At 39.0% G+C, this 17,879-nt stretch overlaps 1 protein-coding gene across 16 annotated transcripts in view; it reads left to right on the forward strand.

Moving 5' to 3' along the window:
- The first annotated feature begins 3,667 nt into the window (after positions 1–3,667).
- DLG1 (discs large MAGUK scaffold protein 1) overlaps positions 3,668–17,879 on the forward strand; it is a 262,589-nt gene continuing 248,377 nt past the window's right edge. For 8 of the 16 annotated variants that reach the window (XM_070583431.1, XM_070583434.1, XM_070583435.1 and 5 more), the window contains exons 1-3: positions 3,668–4,040; positions 4,508–4,557; positions 5,265–5,396. In XM_070583431.1, coding sequence (XP_070439532.1) covers positions 4,539–4,557; positions 5,265–5,396 — 151 coding nt within the window. In that variant the 5' untranslated portion in view covers positions 3,668–4,040; positions 4,508–4,538. Of the gene's footprint in view, positions 4,169–4,507; positions 4,558–5,264; positions 5,397–17,879 lie in introns of all 16 variants that reach the window. The other 8 variants (XM_070583439.1, XM_070583454.1, XM_070583456.1 and 5 more) reach the window with 4 other exon arrangements.

The raw sequence follows: 17,879 nt of genomic DNA on the forward strand, positions 1-17,879 counted from the left end.
ATAAGCCTGTTTGAAGATTGAGGTTAAGCTCCCCGGAGCCCTCTCTTTTCTCAAAGAAATGACCCTAGATTCTACAATTGTTCTCCTTAGGGTAAGGTTTCACATCCCCTATTATTCTAGTTACTCTCTTCTTTCCAGACCCTGGTTTGCCTAGATCCCTCTTAAAGTGTACAGCCAGGAAATGCTCCCTAAGCTCTTCGCAGAGATCTGACCGGCATGCTCACTTCCATCATTCTCGACACTGTTCTTCTTCTTGCAGCCTAAGCTGGCATAAACGTTTTTGACAGCATCACATCCTTTCCTTTTAGTGATTGCCTTGGCACAGGCAGCACACTGCCACTCTGCCAGAGTGAGAGCAAAAGATGCAGTAGAGTCTGACAGGACCTGGGTACATTTACAGAGGATAGGCTGGGGATGTGGTTGGGGGAGAGGACAAAGACAGAAATTTGGAGCTATAAGGGTGGCTTGGGTAGAAGGGAAGATTTAGAACTGGGAGATAATTCTTTGAGATCACATCTCTGACATCTCAACAGAAGAATGGGAGATTTGAGCCTTTCCCTGTGGTCCTTTGACTCCTAAACCTTTTAAGCTATTTGAGAGGAAAGTGAACTTGGGGCTGGAAAGTGTATATATAATTTTTTTTTTTAATGAGGAAGTTGAAAGAGTAATCAGATCCTATATTGGATCCTATTCAACGGCAGCTGCTACTCGCATAAAGTAAGAAAGATTTCAAGGAAACAAAAGTTGCTTGGAAAAATCCAGTTGCCACTGTTGTGTATGTAGTGATGATGTGATAGCCAGCCTCCAAGATGGCCTCTAATGATTCTTACTTCCTGGTATTCATACTCTTGAGGCTGACCTAAGTAACCAATAAGATATTGTGAAAATGATAGAGTGTTACTTCTGAGATTAGGCCATGAAAGATGTTGTGGCTGCTGCCTCACCCTCCCGGATCACTTGCTTTGGAGGAAGTCAGCCACCATTTCATGAAGACATTCAAGTAGCCCTTTAGAAGGATCTTCATGGTAAGAAACTGAGGCCTCCTGCAAACAGCCAGCATTAACTTACTAGCCATGGGAGTGAGCCATGTTGGAAGAGCCTCCCTTAATCCCAGTTAAGAATTCAGATGACTGCAGCCTGGTAGATATCTTGACAGCAATCCTTGAGACCCCAAGCCAGAACCATCCAGCTAAGGTCCTCCTGAATTCCTGACCTGCAGAAACTGTGAGATAATGTTTATTGTTGTTTAAGTTACTAAGCTACTAAGTTTTAAGTTACTAAGCTTTGAGGAATTTGTTATGCAGCTATAGATAACTAATACAAATTGATAGAAAGAAGGAATGAGGAATAAAGGTCCCTCATAGTAGGCCTGGACTTGTCAGGGCCCCTAAGGGTGGAACAAGTGCCAGCTTCTTTTCTGCTTTTCGATGCTACTGACAACTGCATAGGGATAGAGGATGACAAGAAGGGAAAGGCATCATGCCCTCTTGTCTCCTCTTCCTTCTCCCTCTCCTCTTTGTTTTTAGGGGAGGACTAGGATGACATTGAGAATTCACACAAATTTTGCTTTTGACTTTTCAGTAGCCCTTGGGAAACGCTGCACTTGCCTTTATCCATTTGGTACCAGGCTGTGGGTCCTTGAGAGCTGGACTTGGATATTATTCATTTCTATCCCCATCACCTAGCAAGTGAACATATATGAACAATGAATGATATTAAGAGGGAGGGTGAAATCCCTCTCTCCTTCTCCTGAATTCTGATGAGATTCCACTCTTAGAATGGTTCCTTAAGTGGAACTATTCCATTCACAGTTCATCAATGAAGTCTTAATAATAACAGACGCATGACATCAGCCATTTTCACTAATTAAAAAGGCCCCATTTCCCTATTTTAAAAAATCTCTCTATTTAAGCTTCTTGTTGTTAGATTTCCCTCACTTTTCCATCCAATTTCTTCTATGAAGTGTTGTTTTAACTGTTGCTCAAGCTCCAAAGATGCTTGATCCAGGACAGCATAGAGATCTGCTGCCAATATACCAACATACCACTGTCGAGTTGTCCAACATTACAGTGGAAAGAGCCCTGGACTGCAGCTAGGAGACCTAATTCTGGGCTTCTGTCACAGATTAGCCTATACGTCCTTGGGCAAGTTGCTTCTCCTCTCTGGACCTGAGTTTCTTTATCTTAAACTGAGACGGGGAGTCTAGATGAGCCCTCAAGTCGTTGGGTTCTCCCAGGTTAGGCTGCAATTCAAAAGTGAAACCCAGTGGTCAGCATACCTCTGACTAACTGTTATGGTTACAGTACAAGGTTCCCGACACTTCCCTTTACTAGCCCAAGGATATGGCCTCGGTGACAAGCTGTCAAGTTTACTGGGAAGAGTCTTCCGGTTTTGAAAGACAAGATCTCCGTGTTTCCAGTTTTGTCACCAACACTGGATGACCCTGGGCAAATTCTTCTCTCTCAACCTCAGAGCAGGGAGAGTCTTGTTATCTAGAAGAGGCTCGAAGACCTGGGCAGTGACTTGGAGAGCTTCCCGTGATTCTCCTACAGCCCCGGAGCGAGGTCCTGGGCGTCCTGGAGTCCCGCTCGGGGCTGCAATCAAAACTTAAACCAGTTCTGCGAACGGAGGGCGGCTCGGCTTCGGAGGAGGCGGCTACAGGTGAGTTCTTAAAGGGGCCGCTAGAGCTTGGGTAATACGTGGAGACTGATGACTGGACAGGGGACGCACGGAAGGAGGAATGAATGAATGAGTGAGTGAAAGAAGGAACGAATTTTCTCTTCCCACCCTTAAAAGCATTCATGCTGGGAATTCATCACTTAGACTTAAAAAAGTCCTCTAGTAAAACCCTCAAATCTTATCAAATTAACCAATCTCCCTATTTTACGTGGCCTTCTTTAATTCACCCCTCCCCTCCAGAAAAAACTTTTACTGAGGGGCGAATAGTAACTTAAAAAAATCAGCACAAAGTGGAAGACACCGCAGAGACAGCACCCCCCCGCCCTAACTCCTCCCTCTCCCCCTCCCAGGCTCCGCCCTCCCCGCCCACTAACGTGGGTGGCGCAGTGGACTCCTCCCAAAGACCGCTTTTCTCGGTTGGGGATCCACCCCCGGGGGCGCCAGGTACTCTCTCCTGCTGTAGAGTTGGAAACTGCACGTGTTTAGCGAGGTTAAAGGTGTCTTGGATCTGGTGTGAGGTCACGTCTCTCTGCAGACACCCCGACCCTTCTGGGCCTGGGGTGCTCTTCGCTCAGAACCGCGGGACACTGCGGGGGGCTAGGGTTAGGTAAAGGCGGGCTCTTCCAGGGCCACCCCAGACCACCTGTAGAGTCTGTGTGTCACCTCCTTTGTCCTCGGAGTCACTTGGGTGGCCGTGCTTCCAAGCGATGAGGTTCACTGGGGATGCTCCCGGGGTCCCCTTTCCCGTTCCCCAGCCCCCTGCCAGCCCTCCTCCCCCTTCCGAACCAAAGGTAGCAGCGCGGAGAGCCCGGGGCTCGGCGCGAGCCGCCTCCTCACTTCCCATTGGCTGAGCGCGCTGGGAGAGCGGTCACGTGGGGGCGCGGCAGGCCAGCTCTGGGGCCGCCATCTTGGCGGAAAGTTTGGGGGGAGAGCGGTTGGGGGTGCGGGAGGAGGCGAGGTTCCGGGGGTGGGGCGGCCAGGAGGGGACAGGGCGAGCGGGCGAGCGGACCGCGGCGAGCAAGGAGGCGGTGGAGGCGGCGGCACAGGCACAGGCACAGGCAGAGGGGGTGCGGCCGCCGAGGGGAGCTCCTCCCCCGTTCCCTCACCCCCCTGAGCTCAGCTCCGCGAGCCCCGGGCGGGGCGGGGGGACGTGGAGCGGGGGCAGGGCGGGGGAGCCGCCCGAGTCGGGCCGGAGCGCACCCCAGCTCCGTGCGCCCGCCGCTCGCAGGAACTTTGTGGCGGCGCCGCAGGTTGGGGGCCCGCGGAGGTGTGCATGTGGGGCGCGAGGGCGTCGCGGAGAGCGGCCGCTGCCCCGTCCGGCCCCCGCTGGAGTAGCCCGGAGGAAGCGAGCCCGGAGAAAGGCAAGCGAGGGGAGGGGGCCCGCGCGGGGCGCGGTGATCAGCCCAGCTGGTCCTTCCTCGGAGCGCCCTGCAGCCGCTGCTGGCTCAGGGGCAAGGGTCGGAGCGCCTCTTCACCCCCCCAGTAGCAGGTGGGAAGTCTGCATACTTATGCCAGGACGTGGGGGGTGGCCCCAGGTCGAGGCATTTAGTGCCCTTTAGAGAGTGGGCAGCTTTCGAGGAGAATTCGGCAGCCGACTTCTGTGTGCTCTTAATGGGCAAGGGTACCCACCCCTAGGTAGAAGCTTTCTAGGTTGACTGACACTGCTGGGTTTTGAGGCTCCTCCTTTCACTTGGGAAAACTTTGCCAGGTGGGCTTTTCAAATAGGGCTGGGAGTTTTTCGATTTGAGATTTAGGGGGAAATGCTAGGTTAATCACACTTCTATTCTTTTCTTTAGTTCTGTTTCCTTTCTGTTTTTTGCTTTTAAAGGTGTGTGCCCTCTTCCTGATTCTGGAGAAAAATGCCGGTCCGGAAGCAAGGTGAGAATTTATTTTGGAGCTCTCTTGTGGATGTCACTTGCTTTTCTCTATGTCTGTTTTGTGATTGCTGTGTTTTAGAAATGTGTGTGTAGCTCTGATGAGGCAGTACAGTCCTAGCCTTACTATACTTAGGAAATCTAAACCTCACATCATTCAGAAGATGGAAGCACTTAATGTTTGTCAAACTTTCTTCCTCACATCTCTCTAGTGACTAGAGAAGCATTGACTTTTTCCCTCTGAAAGGTCTTTTTTGAAAACTCTGAATTGGTGTTTTAGTATTTCACTTTATCATTTTTACTGACCACTAATTTGTGAGCAAATGCAGGATATTGGCTAAGAGCTGATATTTTGAAACACTTAAAATTTGGATTATAATGACAAATTGTAGATAATCTGCTTTTGCATATCAGATCAGCTGAAACTATGTTACTAATACTTGGATCAAATGATCTTTTGTTGTGGTAGACTAGCAGTACACATTTATTACAGACTACTCACCTTCCTCTGTTTTCTACTGTGACATATGTTTAAAATTTTTTGGATAATTCTAGGGAATATACTTATATGTAAATTTAATGGCATCGATTGACTTGGAGGCTTTTGGGAATCGTTTAGATGTCTTGCAGAATCCTTTGCTGCCTAGCTGGTGTGTAATACTTTCTTGTAAATATATAGTTTTAATCAGACTCTTTTTTTTTTCCTCTCAGATACCCAGAGAGCCTTGCACCTTTTGGAAGAATATCGTTCCAAACTAAGCCAAACTGAAGACAGACAGCTCAGAAGTTCCATAGAACGGGTTATTAACATATTTCAGAGCAACCTCTTTCAGGCTTTAATAGGTGGGACTTATAACTTTATTCGCAACCATTATTTGTCAGCGGGACGTAATGCTCTTCTGAATTCATTTATTTTAAACTTGAGAGTGATGTACTTGGTTCTCCATGAGGCATTCAGTAACCTGAACATCCAGTGAGTTGTGTGTTTTGATAGTTAGGCCAATATCCTTTCCAAAAAGATCTGATAACCAAAAAAACTTTCAGTGGTCTCTGATAACAGTGTTTCATATCCTAGTATTAACTATTAAAAGATAGAGACGTTGCAAATATGTTTCAGGACCTAAACTGGGCGACTGTTAGCCTGTTTCTGTATTTTGACTTGTATTTTTCTGGATTTGACTTGTATTTTTCTGGAGTTCCTGAAAATGTTTGAAGAGTTCTGCTGTGTAAGAACATTCATTCCCATAATATAGACCTCTGTTTAAACTTGGCATTCATGGAGTCAGAATTTTAGACCTGGAAAATGGTCTTAGAGATAATCTTGTCTAGACTTATTTTACAGACAAGAAAATGGAAACAATTTTATTCTTAACTGTAACTTAAATTTGAAGTGGTGCATTGTTTTGAAGGAGAACTGGACAAGAGTCTTGAATTCTGTCCTTGACACTGCCATTAATTGGATGATAATACACAAGTCATTTAACCTTTTCTAGGTCACAGTATTAGCTGTAGAATGTGGGTGGAATGTGCAGTGGAACAGTAGTTTCTAAGCCTTATTTTTTTTAAGTGGCCAGATCCTTTTTTAAAACCAAATGTTATATTTTGTACAAAATCCGCAATATACAAAACAAGGTGATCTGTCTCTGGCCCTCTCCTCTAAGTACCTTAAAAAGTATGCATGCAAACCACTGAACTAGATACTTTGTCTCTTCCAGGTCTAAGAATGAAATGTCTTATTAGTCATTGACTATTCAGCATATTAACACAAGACATATACTTCATTGCATTACATTTATTTCCTCAGTAACTTCCAAGTAGATATGTCCTGACATCTGTCTGTTGATAGAGTGACTTTTGATCTGATTTGAGAATTATTTTCAAGTTTGTGGACCCTGTCAAATACGTTATTGGTAAATCGATACTCTACTAATTTTGTCTTAGAATTAAAGACGATTTTAAAGAAGACCACTCAATACATCTGAATATTTTTTAAAAGTTTAACATTTGTATAGACTTTTAAAAGCATACACAAGAGTAGAGAGAATAGTGTAGTGAACTGCTGTATATCTATCACCCGTCTTCAAAAATTATCAGCATTTTGCCTTTTTTGTTTAAACTGATGGACATTTTTTTCTATTTGAATTTCTAAGCTCTAAGGTTTAAGGTCCAAATGAATGATCAAATTGGATTCTTCTGAAAAAACAGGAAAAAAGGAAGGAAAAATTATTTTTCGTTATTTGGTTTTTTAAATCAACATGAAACCTAGGAATGTTATACTTAGTAGGGTTGCTGTTTAGGAAAAAATAGTATGACTTGTATGGCCTCATTTACATATAGACATAGACAGGCAGATGCGATCCTTCTGTGTAGAGTCTTCAACTTAAGAAAACTAAATGGTTACTGAAGTTACCAAACAGAATCTACAGTTCTTAGATTTCTCTGTAGATTGGAGGTAGATTTGCTATAATTGGAGGGATTTTTTTTGGAATATTCTGCCTAGGCTGTTTTGAATGTCTTTATTCTTATACATAACTGGATTCTGATAGCTTTCTAATTGTTAAGTTTATAGTTGTGAATTGTCTTTGTCTTCTGTAATTTCCTTGGCTGTGAATTTACTCTGATATTTAGATTTACATGTATTTTAATGTTTTATAGGATGTGGTGTCAGATTTTGGTGTAAGAAAAGTCGTAGATTTTAGGAATTTTGAAATGGGTAAATTTAGTAGAATTTTTTGTGTGTTTCTAGACTGTAATTGAATTAATTGTTGACACTGCTAAATTAATAAATGCATTCTTTTGTGTTTGCTGAAATTGGGTTAATTTATTAACCTTTATTACTGTTCTCAGTCTTTGAAAATTTTCAGGCCAAAAGGTTTTCTTTTTGCTTTGCACCTGTACCATTGTTTTTGAAACAATTTGGTAATGTACTTTCAACCTGTCAGTGGCCCTAAGCTAAACCAGAGTCCATTGTGTTCATAGTATGTACTGAAAAATCCTGGATTAACTGCTTTTTCCTTTAGTAGGTGGCACTCTGTCATCTGAGCTGGTCCCTGTGGACCATTGAATTAAAGGAGACATGGGTTTTGACCAACTGAGTTGTTTGAAAGTCGTTTGGTGCTTAGGTTCTTGACTTTGGAAATCGTTTCCTTAGGCTGTAGAGGATTATCTAGTTACTTCTTTGGACTTGCAGTCTGCGTCAGTTATTTATTGATTGATTGTTTGAACTGGTAGTTTGTATTGACTGCTTTTGCATATTAAAAAAAAGTTTGTGTGTGGGGCTCTAGAGATTTTGGTGTTATAGAAATGTTGATTTTTTTTTCCTCCCTCTGTAGTTATAGGTTATAGATTAGGTTTCTGGTATGTTGGGGTTATTGAGAGGAACACACATGCACATATTGTATTATATCTGTTCTAAGATACCAATTTTTAAATATTTTAATGTCTCTGAATTTGGGATGCATTTTATAACTGATGTCTGTTGACAGTGATTTTACATTCTTGGTGGCACATGAAATAATTGTGCATCTTATAATTGATATTCTTAATATCAGTATCCTCTATTCAATGAAATATGGCAATCATTGTTCTAGCTCTGATGCTTGGTAGTATCCTTGAAGGATGGCTTGAAGATTTAAAAATTATTGAAAGCAGAAAAGTTTTTATTAACTTTTTGAATTTCAGCTGATAAGTTATTTCCTTAGTGCTGGATATTTAAAGTTATATCTAAAAAAATCCATGAACTATACATTTGTTTCAAATTTATTCTCCAAACATCTGGTGATTATTTTTGTATAAATAGGAGTTAAAGTCTGGCTAATTTTAATACCTAATTTAGGTGAGAGCAATTTGAAAATTTAACATGTTTGATTTTGTAGTCTCATTTTCTATACTTTACAGTCATGCGTTGCTTAACAGTGGGATTACCTTCCGAGAAATGTGTCGTCAGGTGATTGTGTCATTGTGTGAACATCCTAGAGTGTACTTACACAAACCTAGATGGTATAGCCTACTGCACACCTAGGCTATGTGGTACTAATCCTATGGGACCACAGTCGTATATGTGATCCGTCGTTGACTGAAATGTCATGCAGCGCATGACTGTATTTGAAAATTTTGTGAGTAAAGTACTGGACTGAATATGGTTTGATTGCAGTCAGAGCCCAAGTGTTCAGGTCCATAGTGGTTTGAGGTCATTTCTGATTCTTAGGTTTGTCTGGGATCTGAGGCAGCCTTGGTGGTCCTCAAAGATTTCATGCCAGTCTAGACCCCTCAGGTTACTTTTGGGATCAGATGAACTCATCTGCTTTCCTTGTGCACAGGAGAAAAACCTGGGCTCAAGATCAGCTGGCTTTAGAGCGTTGCGTAAGTTGAGTCATGTGATTTGTATGTTTTGTCTGCGGTAAATACAAGCTTATTTTAGTGCAGTGTTTTATTTTAGTTCTGCAGATATTTCAAAATGAAGATGGATTATGCAATAACACTGTCCATTTCTGAGATTTTTTAGCTCCTAGTTCATTTGTTGCTCTCTATTAACTGGTTGTTTCACTAGCCCTTTACATGGTAAAGAACATTTAAGTTTGTAGATACTGGGTTTCAAAAGTATGACTTTTTTTTTAATTGTAAAAAATCATAAAATTTACCATCTTAACCATTTTTAAATGCACAGTTCAGTAGTGTTAAATATATTGACATTGTTTCAAAACAGTTCAGAACTCTATACCCATTGAACAAGACCTCCTCTTTTCCTTTTACCCGAACCCCTAGCGACCATCGTTCTTCTTTCTGTCTCTATGATTTTGACTGCTATAAATACCTCCCATGTGGGGAATCATACAGTATTTGTTCTTTTGTGACTGGCTTATTTTACTTAGTATAATGTATTCAAGGTTTATCCATGTTGTAGCATCAGACAGGATTTCCTTCCTTTTTAGGGCTGAATAATATTCTTGTATGTATATACCACATTTTTGTTTATCCGTTGATGGACATTTGGGTTGTTTCCAACTCTTAGCTATTGTGATGAATAGCGTTGCCATGAATGTGGGTATGCAGATATCTCTTTGAGACTCTGCTTTCAATTTTTTGGATGTATACCCAGAAGTTGGATTGTGAGATCATATGATAGTTACATTTTTAATTTTTTGAGGAACTAACACACTGTTTTCCATACTGGTTGCACAATTTTACAATCCTACCAACAGTGCACAAGGGTTCCAATTTCTCCACACCCATGCCAACACTTGTTATTTTTAGTTTCTTTATAGTAGCCATCCTAATGGATATGAGAATATGATTCCTTTTTAAGTGTATATAAAAAGTAATAATGGCTAACAGCTACTGGGCACTTTTTTTTTTTTTTTTTTGCTGAGGAAGATTTGCCCAGAGCTAACATCTATTGCCAATCTTACTCTTTTTGCTGAGGAAGATTCACCCTGAGCTAACATCTGTTGCCATGCTTCATCTTTTTCTTTTTGTGTGTGAGCTGCTGCCACTGCATGGCCCCTGACAGAGAAGTGGGTAGGTCTGCACCCGGGAACTGAACCCGGGCCACCAAAATGGAGTGTGGTAAACTTAACAATTAGGCCACTGGGGCTGGCCCTATTGAGCACTTCCTGTGTGCTAATACAAGTATTTCATTTAGTCATCATAATCCTGTGAAGTGTATATTCATCTGTGAGATGATTATACCATTTTGTAAGTTAGAAAACTGAGGCACTGGGAGATAACATATCTTTTTCAAGAACCCTCTGATACTAAAATTTTAGAGTCAGAAATTGAATTCAACTAATCTGAATTCAGAGCCTCTCCTCACCTTCAACCATTAGGATGTTCTTTATCATAAATTGAGTATTTTAATGCCATAACACTAACAACAAGCATATTTTACAGATGTTGACTTGTAGAGTCGGTGACATTTTTTAAAACAGTTTTTACTTTGAAGGAGAATGTTAATAATCACGGACTGATGTTTATAGCGATGACATTTACACATTTTGAAAAGTGCATTTATGTAGTAAGCAAGATTTGTGAACTTCCAGCTATTATGGTAAAATGTCAAAATTTCTTAGATTTTTGTGCTTATAATTGGTCGCAGTGATGTTACATTTTGGTCTGTTGTTAATTTCATGTGTGTGTAACTTTGTGGGCTAGGGTGGAGAAAGGAAAACATTTATCACAGGATTTGGATCAGAATATTATCTAAAACTTTGTGGAATTGGAGGGAAATTTCAGTAACTTTTTAGTTGGTGGTTTTGATTGAATTGGATTCTTACTTATTTGCTAATTTGCTTACTACTGCTCTGAAGCAGCTTTGATTATGTTGAATGTGGTGAATTCTCTTTAGAACCTTGTTATCACAGAGCTGTAAAATAAACTAAATATTTCTCCTAGTCTAAGCTGTTTCATCTTGTAGGGTCAAATTTTTCCTTTTCTAATTATTTTTCCAATACGCTATCCAGTGTAGGACCAGGTATTACATTTAGTTGTCATATCTCTTTAGTCTCCTTTAATCTGGGCACACTTCCCCAGCCTTTCTTTGTCTTTTATGTAATTTACATTTTTGAAGACTATAGTTCCCCTCTGCTCTTTTTTTTTTTTTTTTGTGAGGAAGACTGTTGCTGAGCTAACATCTGTGCCAGTGTTCCTCTGTTTTATGTGGGATGCTGCCACAGCGTGGCCTGATGAGTGGTACTAGGTCCGCACCCGGCATCTGAACCTGCAAACCCCTGGCTGCTGAAGCAGAGTTAGTGCACTTAACCACTATGCCACCGGTCTGGCCCTGATCTTAATTTTTTATATAGTGTTTCTTACTTGGGGTTTGATATTTGCTTGTGATTAGTTTCAGGTTATGTATTCTATAGGGTTCTGTACATCTAGAGGTACATGATGTCTTCTGCCCTTCATTGGTGATGTTAATTTTGATCACCCAATTACAGAATTGTCTGATTTCTCTACTCTATAGTTACTCTTTTTTTCTTAACCCTGTGTGGGGGAGACACTTTAACACCGTGCACATACTCTGCTCTTTAGCAGAATTTCCACTTTGACTTAGCATCCATTGATGACACTTGCCTGACCCAGTTTCTACTATGTTGAAAATGGCAGTTTTATAATAGTAGCACTCCTCTACATTTTCCACTTAACACCTGGCATCTTACACTAATCAAGAGCCCCCCTCCCCTATCTATCTATCATTTTTCTTTCAATAATTGATAATTTATCATCATCCTTAATGATTTTGGTGCTTGGATTGTCTTAGATTTATCTAGAGGGAACCCTCTCAAGCTTGCTCTTTTGTCCTTATGACATGCCCCCATCGTTTTTTATTTTTGGCGCTTTATTGCTTTTTGGCATAACAAGATGTTCCAGGTTCGTCTTGTACATATCCTGCCCCAGCTTCCGAATCAGCCATTTTTCTAAGAAGTTCTGATTCGTTTTGATACACACCTTGTCTTAAGGAATGTGCATGTGAGTACCCTATGACTGTTAGTCAAATAGTATTTAAAGTGTTGAAATACTTTATTTTTGGACACTGGCCTGACATTTTTCCTGTTTCTAGTGTGTGAAACACAAATTGTAATACCTACTTTTAAATTTTGTATGATATTCTTTTCTCCTTGAGGGTCAAAATGTCTTTTTAAGTGTACATTGGTTTAGAAGGAAGCGGAGTATTTGTACTTGAGTAGATTTGGCTGTTGTATATTTTAGTTATAAAAACTTTGTACTTGCTTTGAGTCAGCTGATACAATTCTTTTTCCTTTGAAATGGCAGTGATATATTTCAGTGTTTTACAGCTTTCTAGTTACCTTCTCTAACTCTCCAAAATGGAATTTATTATAAAAAATAATACATGTTCCATGTAAAACATTAAGATCAGATAAAGGTATTTTATATACAATATTATGAGCAAGAGAATTCTCACATCAAAGATAACCTCCTAATTCTTAAATGGGGTAAATATCCTTCTAGAATGTTATTCTTTGTGTTTCTCTATACACTTTGATTTTGCAAAACAAATTCCCCAGACAAGTAAAACACAGTAGAATTGTTTCCTGCAAGAGAGTTAATATTTAAAATCAGGGTGTAAGGTGAAAAATCACATCAGATTAAAATTATCCTTGAAAATCAAGAATTTAACACCGTCTCAACTAATGCAATTGTTTTTTCCTTTATGGAAAGAAATAATTTCTTCAGTTGAGTAACAGAATTATCTGGCTTGTGTTTTAAGTGCCCTCTTATACTAAAAGCACATAGACTTACACTTGGCACGGTGAGACATAGAGATGCTCACATTATGAGAGGGACCTGAAAACGGAGAGCACCTGAGGGAACAATCTTCTCCTTCCTCATTTTCATTTATGACATTCACTTGTTGGATGGACTAATAGGTAGGATTGCCCTTTTTTGGCAGAGGGAGGTGCTGTAGTTGAATTTGCTTAAGTGTATATTGTGTGACTTCTCTGTCCTATACATATTATTTTTATCCCACAAAATTTTTCATTGGATGTCTTTTCGTATCAGTAGATTTGTACCATTTTAAATGACTATGTTGTATAGACTATTGTAGTTTTATTAGTGATTTCCTTGGAGCATTTAGGTATATAATTTTTCTGAATTATAAACAATGTTGCATTTGTGTGTGCCTCTTTGTTCTACATCCTTTATTATATCCTTTGGATAAATTCCTAGAAATGAACTGCTTCGTAAAAGGGGACACGCATTTTAAAAAGGCTTTTGATGTAATTTGTTAAATTACTCTCGGAAATGTTATATCAATTTAATTTTTTAGGCTGTATGTGGAAGAATGACTAATATACTATACCTTAAACAATGGAGAGTATTGTCCATCTTTTTAATATTTTCAACTCTGATATGTGGAATATACTTTTAGTCATTTTGATATTTTATTGTGTGTTTCTTTGATTAAAGCCATAACCAACAATGTAAGAATTTTCTTACGTAGTTGTTTAGTTTCTTTTGTGAATTATTTGTTCATGTCATTTGCCCCTCCCACCACATTTTTTTCCTTTTTTCTTAGAGGTATAAAATCTACATTAGGATATCAACTCTGTCTGGCATATAAGTTGGAAATAGCTTCCCTTGTTTGTCCTTTGTTTTTAAACTTTAATTTTTAAAGTAACACATATTTATATAAGGTTAGATTTATCAGTATTTTTTTGTACTTTCTGCCCTAAGCATGGTATCATGCTTAGAAAGGCTTTCCTGTCCCCAAGATTATAATAACATTTACCTATATTCAAATTCTTTCATGGGTTCTGTTTTTAACATTTAAATCTTTAATACATTTGTAAATTAGTTTGAAATAAACTGAGATTGCTTGTTTGTTTAATATAATTTGTTATCCTCCTTTATACATTTAAAAGAATTATTACACTTTAATTTTTTTAGCAGTTTTAGATCTACAGGAAAATTGAGTGGAAAGTAGAGTTCCCATATCTTCCCCCCCCCCCCCCATTTCCCCTGTTATTAACATCCTGCGTTAGTATGTTATATTTGTTACAGTTCGTAAGCCAATATTAAGGTATTGTTATTAACTAAAGTCCATAGTTCACCTTAGGTTTCTCTCTTTGTGTTATACATTGATAAATGTGACATACACATTTGTTGCTTACACATTTGTTGCTTTGACATGTGTCTACCATTACAGTATCATACAGAATAGTTTCACTGCCCTAAAAATCTCCTGTACTCCATCATGTTCATTCCTTTCTCACTCCTCCGGAACCCCTGGCAATCACTGATCTTTTTACTGTCTCTAGTTTTGCCTTTTCTAAAATCTTCTATAATTGGAATCATAAGTATGTAACCTTTTCAGATTGGTTTCTTTCACTTAGCAATATGCATGTAAGGTATCTCCATGTACGTTCATGGCTTGATAGCTCATCTCTTTTTATTTATTTTTTAATTTTGTAAAGACTTTATTTTTTAGAGTAGCTTTTGATTCACAACAAAATTGAGAGGAAAGACAGAGTTCCCATATACCCCCATGCTCTCACACATACAAAGCGTCGATCATTATCAACATCCCCTACCAGAATGTTACCTTTGTTATAATTGATGAAGCTACGTCATTATCACCCAAAGTTCATAGTTTACCTTAGTGTTCACTCTTGGTGTTGCATGTTCTGTAGGTTTAGACAAATGTATAATGATGTGTATCCACCATTATAGTATCATACAGAGTAGTTCACTGCCCTAAAAATCTTCTGTACTCTGCCTCTTCATCCTTCTCCTGCCTCCAGCCCCTGGCAGTCACTGATCTTTTTACTGTCTCCGTAGTTCTGCCTTTTCCAGAATGTCATAGTTGGAATCATACAGCATATAGTCTTTTCAGATTGACTTATATGCAGTTAAGGTTCCTGCATGTCTTTTTCTGTGTGTGTGAGAGGAAGATTCGCTCTGAGCTAACATCCATTGCCAGTCCTCCTCTTTTTTTTGCTTGAGAAAGATTAGCCCTGAGCTGACATCTGTGCCAGTCTTCCTCAACTTTGTGTGTGGGTTACCTCCACACCATGGCTGATGAGTGGAGTAGGTCCGTGCCCAGGATCCAAACCTACAAACCTCAGGCTGCCAAAGCAGAGCGTGTGAAACTTTAACCACTCAGCCATGGGGTCAGCCCAACCTCCGTATCTTTTTATGGCTTGAGAGCTCTTTTGTTAGAGCTGAATAATATTCCATTGTCTGGATGTACCACAGTTTGTTTATTTGTTCACCTATTGAAGGATATCTGGTTGCTTCAAAGTTTTGGCGATTATGAATAAAGCTGCTATAAATATCTATGTGCAGGTTTTTATGTGGACATAAGTTTTCAGCTCGTTTGGGTAAATACCAAGGAGCACGATTGCTGGATTGTATGGTAAGAGTATGTTTGGTTTTATAAGAAACTGCCAAACTGTCTTCCAGAGTGGCTGTATCATTTTGCATGCATTTGTTGCAGTGACAAATGAGTGTTTCTGTTGCTCTGTATCCTTGCCAACATTTGGTGTTGTCAGTGTTCTGTATTTTGGTCTAATAGGTGTACACTGGTATCATGTCGTTTTAATTTCCCTGATGACACGAGGAGCATCTTTCATATGCTTGTTTTCCATCTGCATATCTTCTTTGCTGAGATGTCTAAGTCTTTTCTTAATATTTTTTCCATTAAAGAAAATATTATTTCCTCATAGAGATGTTGCCTATGTTATGTTAAATTATTACACATTCTTGAGTCTGTATTTAGACTTCCTACTCTGATCCTGACTTAGTACTGCCTTATTTCTTTAGTTTGAGAAATGTTTCATGGTTTGCTAGTTTCTCTGTTTAGAATGATATAAGTTGTCACTAAAAGCTGGAAAAGTTTCCTGAACCCCTTTTGAGGGTATTTCATGAATTCCGTACTTCCCTTACTGCCAGTGTCTGCAAACTTTGAATTCTAACAAGAAAATAACAAAAGTAAGTGAAAACTTTTTACTTAAAAGAAAATTTTACTTAGATTTCAGGACTTCTGAAATACGTGATCTTAGAGGTAGCCAAAAAAATTTTTTTTTGGTAGATAGAAATGATTCTCTATTCCATTGGACTAATTGCTTGTGTTCACGTTTAATTTTTGAGAATTTTTCTATTGTGCATGTTGTAGCCTTATGATCCAGTAATATAGATCTTTGTTCAGGAACTGCATTTATGGGGGGACCCAATTTAGTCCCAAACAGAGAAAGCACTTGCAAGGCTATAAATGTAAAATGAGGAATAGATTGTGATAGAACTGGTCCAGGAGGCTCAACAAAATTAATGTTTTCAACTGAGTCAACTAAAGGGTAGTTTTTCTCTAACACGTTTTAGCATTCCTGCATTTTTCTATTTTCTTGCTTTAGTGCATCATTATTTTCAAAGGAAGTTTTTTTCAAGGTAGTAAATAAAAATGTAATCAGTTATTTTAATTGTATGTCTGGTATGTATCTGGGTGAGATATCTGGATTTCAGATAAATATGGAATCACTCTTGTCTATTAAATGACAATCATTTCTACTCCTGTGTTCTTCCATTTTATTTACCTTTTCACAGTAAAAGTTTTAAGTTTAGAGTTGAACTCAAGTTAAATGTTTTCATTGGTTTGTTGAAGGACTCCCATCATTTTACTCTGGATGGTAAATTTGCCAATTCCTGATAAAATAGTCTTGAGAGATGTGACTATTGAAGCATTATTTTGCTGTGGTTACATTTTTTTCATGGTATATATTTTGATATAATTATGAGTAGCCCTTATTATTGAGATTGGATGTTGAAACGTATAAAATGACTTATATAAACCAGAACTGAGGAATTTTCATTGTCTGTCAAAGAAGTTAATTTTCAAATTTTTGAATACATGTTTATTAATAGAAATTTAAAGTAAATGTATGCTTAAGGTTATATAGCACCTTAAAATACAGCCATCAAATTTTTATAAAAACCTGTCTTTAGGTGTTTTAAATTGAAAAGCTTTAGGTGTTATATAACGTCTTTTCCTCAATTTTTTCCATCTCCCAAAGACATTATTGTATCATATCTCATCTTTTAAATCTTTTCTTCTTCTAAAACGTATTCACTCCATTAGTATTCATTGGTTGCATGTTTTAAATGTTAAGAATAAACTCATTAATTTCTCTATTTTCATGAAGTTTCATTAATTTAACTTTTTTAAACATTTTTATTGAGATTATGATAGTTTACAACCTCATGAAATTTCAGTTGTACATTATTGTTTGTCAGTCGTGTTGTAGGTGCACCACTTCACCCTTTGTGCCCATCCCTCCTTTTCCCTGGTAGCCACTAATCTTTTCTTTTTGTCTACATGTTTAACTTCCACGTATGAGTGGAGTCATACAGAGATTGTATTTCTCCATCTGGCTTATTTCACTTAACATAATACCCTCAAGGTCCATCCATGTTGTTGTGAATGAGATGATTTTACACTTTTTTATGGCTGAGTAGTAGGGTCTTTTGTTGCCCCATATGAATTTTAGGATTCTTTGTTCTATTTCTGTTAAAGAATGTCATTGGGGGGCTGGCCCTGTGGCAGAGTGGTTAAGTTCGCGCTCTGCGCTGCAGGCAGTCCAGTGTTTCGTTGGTTCGAATCCTGGGCGCGGACATGGCACTGCTCATCAAACCACGCTGAGGCAGCGTCCCACATGCCACAACTAGAAGGACCCACAACGAAGAATATACAACCATGTACCGGGGGGCTATGGGGAGAAAAAGGAAAAAAAATAAAATCTTAAAAAAAAAAAAAAAAAAAAAAAAAGAATGTCATTGGGATTCTGATTGGGATAGCGTTCAGTCTGTAGATTG

Source organism: Equus przewalskii, chromosome 18, assembly GCF_037783145.1.
Source record: "Equus przewalskii isolate Varuska chromosome 18, EquPr2, whole genome shotgun sequence".
NCBI lineage: Eukaryota > Metazoa > Chordata > Mammalia > Perissodactyla > Equidae > Equus > Equus przewalskii.